The 8896-nt window shown below is 30.3% G+C and overlaps 1 protein-coding gene across 1 annotated transcript; it reads left to right on the top strand.

Moving 5' to 3' along the window:
* Positions 1-4879: 4879 nt before the first annotated feature.
* PHYBLDRAFT_176409 (hypothetical protein) lies at positions 4880-8027 on the top strand (the record flags this gene model as incomplete). The annotated part of the gene is made up of 5 exons (XM_018437760.1): positions 4880-5027; positions 5109-5168; positions 5234-5446; positions 5503-5966; positions 6534-8027. 5 exons carry the CDS (start codon positions 4880-4882, stop codon positions 8025-8027), a joined length of 2379 nt encoding a protein of 792 aa, XP_018283174.1.
* Positions 8028-8896: the final 869 nt, after the last annotated feature.

Genomic DNA, 8896 nt, shown 5'->3' on the forward strand with positions numbered 1-8896 from the left:
ATTGTTGGCCTCAGTCTACAAACCAAATTCTATCAAGTTCAGACTTTTTTTGAAAACCTCTTTTAATTTTTTTTCAAAAATTTTAATTTTAATTTTAATTTTAATTTCTTTCTTCCATTTTCACAAAATCATTTTTTTCCAAAAACCAATTTTCTGAAAATTAAAATCTTTCCGCTTTATTTTTCCCAAAATTGTTTTGTTCCTTTTCTTTTTATCTTATTCCTGTGCACTAAATGTGACGCTTCCTCTCAAACATTACTTTACCAAAATTGTAAACTGAATAGCTTTTCTCTTTATTTATAACATACTTTTTTCTGATATTTTTCTTTTCTTGTAGTTATATATTTTAACTTCAGCTATTTCTTCTTTTATGAAAAAATATTTATATAGTTATTTTTCTTTATATTTTTATTTTACGATTATCTCATCAAGTTTTATCTAACCTATTTTTGCTATATATTTTATCCATAAAATAGTATAAATGTCTCTTTAAAATCAATCAATAAACAACAGTCAAATTTTTCTGATACAAGTTTTCTTTCAGATGCTGTCTATTCTTTCTGATCTATCTTGTGAAATTTCTTCCATTTTATTTTATTTTTTGTCTAGTCTTCGTAGAAGATTGATCATTTCCTTTTTATTTATTATTTTGTCCCAATTGCTTCTTTTATTTATCTCTTAGTAAATTTACTATAGTAAATTTCCCTTTAGCTAAATCCTTTACTCTATTAAACATTTCTTTCTCATAGTTAACTCTTTAGAATTAGTATTATCTATTTCACTTCTTTTAGTTTAACCATTTGTCTAATCATTCAAATTATTTACACTCTTATCTTAGTGTTAGTTTCCCTTTTTATTTCTTTAACTGGTCTATATTGCAACAAAGAGACTATTTTATTATCTCAATTTATCTGATATCAAACCCAAACTCTCAATTCCTTCTTTCAATTCATCTTCTTATATACAATTATTTTTTATTTTACATCTTCTACACACAACTACATACCACACACAACAATACAAATTTATCTGCATAAAGATATTGAAGCTATGTGTACAAACTGTATATATGAATTAGAAATATTGTTATTTCCAAAAAAGGCAATATCTTTATATTGGCTACAGCAGTATAACTTCAGAAAAACAATTGTTGCATTTTTAAAACTCTAACTACAACATATTAAAATTTCAGAATTTTAGAAAAACATTTTTTTAAAAAGGGCGTGTTAGTCTATTTTACTGTTCAGCCTATTTGTATTGTTTAAGTTATGCAAAAATGCATAATAATATATGTTATATAAACTTTATTTTTTTATATTTTTTATATATGTTTATATCCAAATATCTAAGATTATACAATGTTATATAAGCTGACTACAGTCAATTTACATTATATGTAAATCAATTATAGACAATCTTATATATATATAAATTAATTATGATTGATTAGCTTGTATATATAATATAATTATAGTCAATCTTATATATATATAATCTGATGACAGTCAATCTGATATATATATAAGTTGTTAACTGTCAATTGGTTATATATATAAGTTGTTGATCACCAATCAGATATATATATGAGTTGTTGACTACTGCTCTGGTATATATATAAGTTGTTGACTACTGATCTGGTATATATATAAGTTGTTGATTACCAATCAGATATATATATAAGTAGTTGACCGTCAATCTGGTATATATATAAGTTATTAACTACTAATCAGGTATATATATAAGCTGTTGAATGCTGATTGGGTATATAAGTTGTTGACTATCAATCTAACATATATATAAGCTTATGATAGTCAATTTAATATATATATAAGATGATATCATGTGATCCGCACTATATGTAAACATATGATACTCAATCTGATATATATATAAGCTAATGATAGCTGATCTGGTATATATATAAATTGTTGACCACCAATCAGGTATATATATACATACTATTGACAGCCTATCTCATACACATATAAGCTGATGACAGCTAATTTGATATAAATATAAGCTGTTGTCTACCAATTAGGTATATATATAAGCTGATGACAGAAGATATACACAATATATAAAAATATGATATCCAAACTAACATATATATAAGTGCATCACAGTCAATATGATATATATATAAGCTATTGACTACCAATCTAGTATATATATAAGCACTGACCACCGATCTTGTATATATATATGCTGTTGACCGCCAATTGGGTATATATATAAGCTGATGACAGGTGATCTGCACTATATATAAACATTTGATATCCAATCTGATATATATATAAGTGGATCACAGCCAATCTAATATATATATATAAGCTGTTGTCTGCTAATTAGATATATATATAAGCTGATGACAGAGGATATACACTATATATAAACATATGATATCCAATCTGATATATATATAAGCTGGTGTCTGCTAATTGGGTATATATATAAGCTGATGACAGATGATCTGCACTATATATAAACATATGATATCCAATCTGATAAATATATAAGGGGATCACAGCCAATCTGATATATATATAAACTGATAATAGTCAATCTGGTATATATATAAGCTGTTGACTGCCAATTGGGTATATATATAAGCTGTTGTCCACCAATTGTATATACGTATAAGCTGATAACAGGTGATCTGCACTATACATAAACATATGATATCCAGTCTGATATATATATAAGTGGATCACAGCCAATCTGATATATATGTAAATCAATAACAGTTAATCTATATTATAAATATATATATATCACATTCAATTTACTACTTATATAAGTTAATAAAATATAATATATAATTAATATTAGCCAATAACATTTGATTTATTACTAATATTAGCTTATAACATCTTATGTATCTCTCAAATTAGTCAATACCATTGGATCTATTACATTATATATATTCACACTTGTCAATGTCCAAGTCATATCCGATCATCTTGTCAAATATAAGTTACATACTCTAATCATATTTAATCTTTAATGTTATATATACTCACAACTCTTTTATAATCTTTATATATATATATATAGTATATAAATACATTAAAATTATAATAAATATTAATAACTTGACTTGTTCATATATTTTTTTATTGATTTATATAATAATATTTTGATTTTTATAAGAAAATTAGTAAAAAAAATATGAAAATTAATTTTTATTAATTCTGTACTTACTGTTTACATATTTTGATACTTTTATATTATACTACTAAATTTTCTTGATATAGCAAAAAAAATTAAAAAATTATTACTTAGTAAGAATTTGAACTTTCATTAGAAGAGATATATTTAATTATTGTCGGAACGGCTTTTTGATAGTTTAAAGTTAAATGTTTTTCCATGCCAAGCTTTTACATAGTTGCTATTTATATAACCTATCTTCCCACACTAAAAATGCCAAGACTTCTCACGCTAATTATATTCAGACTAACCAAAAAAGGAAATTTTCTGGAAAAAAGCTATTCTTTATTATTTTTATTCACAAATTCAATTGTATTGTTTACGTAGATCATTTATGCGAGATTGTGCATGATTATGCATATTATATAACAAGAATAGCCAAAAGTTGCCAATTTTTTTTTGCAATTCAATTGTATTGTTTACGTAGATCATTTATGCGAGATTATGCATAATTATGCACGTTATATAACAAGTATAGCCAAAAGTTATTAATTTTTTTCAGCAATGCAATTGTATTGTTTACATTATGCGAATATGCATAATGACGTATGTTACACAAACTTTATTTTTTATATTTTTATATATGTTTAAATTCTTTTATATGTACCTATATATAATTATACCATATTATACAAGATTATGTAAGCTGATAATAACTAATTACCACTATATATAAACTAATTATAGCTGATCTCATATATATATAAGCTATTGATAGTTGATCTAGAATAATTATAAGCTGTTGACCACTGATCTGGCATATATATAAATTGTTGATCGCCAATCTGGCATATATACAAGTTGTTGATTGCCGATCTGGCATATATATAAGCTGTTGACTACCGATCTGGCATATATCACTGCAAAAGGAGGGTGGATTTGGTCGAATTTTATTTTTTGAATTTTGGCAAAATTTGGAAAAATATTTCAAACACCATCGTTTTTCAATATATTTTTTTCTTGAGATGGGAATTCGCAATTTTTTCTGATTATATTAAATAAACACAGATACAAACACAAATATTTATTAATTAGGCAATAAATCGCACAATTGTCTTAAAAAATATATGTTTCGATTGACTTGGCAGAAAAATAAAAAATAAAAATAAAATATTAAATGTTAAATGTAGTATTTAATTATTTTTCTGGAAGGAAAAACTTGTTGTTACAGATGCACTTAATTTAGAGTCAATAATATTTTTATTGCATCGCAAAAAATACCGAATTTTATTAGAATATAATAATGTATGATATATGACTTATTTTTAATAAGAAAGTATATCAAAAAAAATTGAAAAAAAGAACAAGAATTGATGTCATAAAAAATACAAGAAAAAGAAAATCCAAAAAATGCGACTTGCCAAAATGAGCGAGAATTGATGTCATGTTAAAAAAACGCAAAAGAGAAAAACTACGCCATTATATCAGTGATTATGAAATTGAAGCCCCATTAATAATCAGGCACATTTTTTTTAAGAAAAGATTGCTGCATCAAAATCCATTTGTAATTCTTACTAATAGGGACGGTAAGCTCAATGTAGTCAATGACATAGTGAACAAGATATATTAACTCATTATTAATGACAAAAATAAGAGACATATAAAAGATGAAAATAAAATATAGTATACACCTCTTTATTATTTTATTATTATTAATATTATTCTTACTGTTATGAATTCTACAACTAAAATCTACACTGTTATGTGTACATGTTCATCATGTACCAAAAATGCAATTGGCGGAATTTTGCAAAATGCACAGACCTTTAAGCGTCATAATAATGCTGATAAGTTATTAGACATTGGCCCAAAAAATCGAGGTAAATGACATTTGAGTAGTACACACATTACTGGATAAATTGTAATCTAATATTTTTTTTGTTAATTATTAATTAATACAGAAGTTGTCGAAGAAGAGACAAACGTTGAGATGGTAGATGTATCTGAAACATCGATTGATTGTGAGTATAAAATTTCTTTTTAATAAATCATAATTTAGATAGCTAATAGTCTGGTTTTACTATAGATGAAGACAATTATTCTATTGTATCAGCCGAAACTACCGTACAGAGTGTACCTTTTTTGAGAGAAGACGAGATTTTTCAATTCGAAGAGTCTGATATTGAGACAACATCATTGGCTTCTGACAATGACGATCCTGATTCAAGCGATGAGTCTGAAGATGAGAGCGAAGTTGAGGTTGCCGGTGTTGAAGATTTTGAAGACATGGTTGCTTCCGGTATGCATACATTTAAAAAAGAAATATACATAAATTGTGTTACAAATAATTAACAGAAATACTTGCCTTTGTAGTTGCTTCTTTGAAAATTCATGAAATGTCTCAAACAAGCCAATTCATGGCTCTATTTGGCCTTATTTTTCAGGCGTTTTACTTGGTTCAAGCAGGTGGAACTGCTATGTTGAAATTCTTCTGCCATCTTCTTGTTGCCTTTGATAAGGATACCGATCTCCCACTCACCATTGATGCATTAAAGACTATGACTGGCTTCAATTTCATGACAAAAAGCATTGTCAAATACACCGTCTGCAACAAGTGCTTTGCAATTTACCTACCAGGCAATCGCCAACCAAATTGCACATTCGAAAAATACACAACTACACCACCAACATACTGCGGAAATCCTCTTTTCTCTGACACCGAAGCTGATCGTGCTGTCCCTCTCATGGTTTTTCCATACAACTTGCTCAAGAATGCATTGGCACAGCATTTTGCCAAACCTGGGTTCGAGCATCAAATCGTTCAATGGAGATCGAGGGAAACTGTAAACAGTACCTTGTTGGACGTCTATAATGGTGCAATGTGGTCTGAGCTCCTTGATGAAAATGACGAGCCTTTTGTGAATCACGACTATTCTTTGATGTTGACATTGAATGTGGATTGGTTTCAATCGTTCGAGGGTCGTACACATGCAAGTGGGGCCTTGTACCTGTCAATGAACAACCTGCCTAGGGAAGAAAGAATGAAGCCGGAAAACATTATCCTTGTCGGTGTCATGCCTGGTCCAAAGGAAGCGAAGATCGACCAGATGAACAACTTCTTGGAACCTCTGGTAGACAAGCTGGTAGAGTTATACGGCGGTATAACTATCAAAACTCCAGAGTTCCCCAATGGTACTAGTATCCGCGCTGCTCTTATGTGTGTTGCTTGCGACATATCTGCTGCAAGAAAGACTGCTGGATTTACAGGATTTGCAAGTACAAATGCCTGTCACATATGCAAGCGTCATTTCACTGTTGTTGCTGGAACAAGTAAGATCAATTATTCTGGATTTGATCATGAGAACTGGGTCTCCCGAACAAAAGAGGAAAATGCAACCAAAGCTGAGATGTGGTTCTGCGCAGAATCTGATGCAGAGAGAGCTGTTTTGGAGAAGCAGCATGGCACCCGTTTTTCCGAGTTGCATCGCCTACACTACTTTGATCCCGTCCGATGCACGATTGTTGATCCCATGCACAATTTGTTTCTTGGGACAGCAAAGCGTATGATCAGTGTTTGGAAAGACCTGAGGTATCTCCCAACTGCTGTTCTCGTCTGTATGCAACGTCTTGCCGATAGTATTCTTGTTCCTCCTGGGTATGCCGTTTTATCAACAAAGATCGAATCTGGTTTCCCGTATATGAAGGCAGACGAGTGGTGGTTGTGGTGTCTGATTTATTCATTGGTGGTACTAAAAGACGCTTTGCCTGAAGACGACTACAAAAACTGGACTCTCTTTGTAAAAGCATGCCGAAAGTTGACCGGTCCTTCAGTCACATATTCAGAAATTGACAGCGCACACCAGCTCCTTGGAGAATTCGGAAAAGAGTGTGAGACTCTTTATGGAGAGAGCAGCATCACACCAAATATGCACTTGCATATGCACTTGCGTGAGTCAATGCTTAATTTTGGTCCGGTATATGCATTCTGGCTGTATAGCTTTGAGAGATACAACGGCAAGTTGAAGAATATCAAGACGAACCGTCGCAATGGTCTTGAGGTCACCATCATGAGAGTCTTCCTGGAGAAAGTATTCATTGGTAGCTTTCTTCGAGCGTATTCTACCAATCTTTCATCACCACTGATAGAGTTCCTTGAGGGGGTTGCCCAAGTAAAATCAAATTCCAACAGCTCTTCTCCCTTGAATTTGGATGCTGGCCACCCTCCTGCGTTGCCATTTAGCTTAGCAATGTTCCAGCAAGCTGCTATAAATTCATGGTACAATGTCACCGGAAGTGAGGCCTTGCCCCCGACCACATTGCCAATCAAGTTGCAGCCTTTAACTATGATGAAGGATGATCACTATCAGTGGTTATTTGAATTCTATATCAAGGCTTACCGGAGTACAAGTGTTTCCTTCTGTGTGGTAGAGAGAATCCCAATTGGTGAGGATGTATTTGTGAACAATCGGATTCAAAAGGTGAAGAAGATTTCGTTGCTGGGGCAAGAGTACTGCAGTGGTGAAAAGAAGAAGCGCGGGTCTTTTGTGAGGGTATTGTTTCTTGAGAGAACAAATGACGATGTATCTGAATTCCCTGGTCAAATAGAGTATTTATTTACTCATACCATTAAGATAGGTGGAGTCAAAAGAGTGTCAATGTTCGCATTCATTAAATGGTTTCCCGCCTACCATTCAAGTAGTCATCAGCCATTAGCTGATCAAGGTCTGCAGTTGTGGGACAAGGGATTTATGGAAGAAGATGCTTCGTGCATTATTCCAGTGCATCGTCTACATTTGTGCTTTGCGTTGACTACGCATAAAATGCAGAGTGGGACGCAAAAGCACCTGGTTATTCCACTGCCTAGAAAAGTAGTCACATAAAAAAATAACAACTATTTAGGTTACCAGTATAAATAATTATAATACAAGTTTTTTTGACTGTAAAAAGATTTAGCTTTATTTATCTCTGTATTCTTATTTAGTTTTAATATTACTTCTTTATTAAGTATTTAAAAGAGCAATAGTAAATTATATTACTAGTTTTTTTTAACTATTAACAAATAGTAAAAACCATTATTTATTTCTCTTGCTTTTATCAATAATATAAAAGACAAAAAAACTTGTATATTTAATACCCGACATTTACCATTTTCTTTGCCTTTATTACATATTCTTGCTAATATTGGTATTATAATTTCCAATAAAAAAAAACGAGGATAAAACAATCAGGATTATATAATTAAATAATTGCTTTGTATATATATTTTTTTTATTAATTGACTTTAAAATAAAATAAAATAAAATAAAATAAAATAATAATTTATTATTTTGATTTTTGATTTTGTCTTTTTCTTTTTCCTTTTACTTATATATTAATTGCTTCTCATCTTGACAATACCGCCTGATTATATTTTACCACTTTACTCCACATCATTCAACACAATCAATAAAAATTATTAAAGTACTATATGCACTTTGTAAACAAAATAACGATTTATTGTTGGTGTGTGTGAATCCAAGCAGCAACACGTGCCTTTTTCTCATTCGATAACTCGGTGTTTCTCAAAATAATTGGATAGACAGAATTGCCAATGACGTCTGGTCCCTTGTTAGCAAGTCTCTGTTTCTTCAAAACAGTAAAGTATTCATCCACCTGCATTATAATATAAATACTTTTGAGTTAGAAGTATTAAAAAAAATAACTTTTATCATGAGAGCCTTACCAAGGGATGTCTATTTCTAGGAGTATA

Source organism: Phycomyces blakesleeanus (genome assembly GCF_001638985.1).
Source record: "Phycomyces blakesleeanus NRRL 1555(-) unplaced genomic scaffold PHYBLscaffold_53, whole genome shotgun sequence".
In the NCBI taxonomy this organism is placed as follows: Eukaryota; Fungi; Mucoromycota; class Mucoromycetes; order Mucorales; family Phycomycetaceae; genus Phycomyces; species Phycomyces blakesleeanus.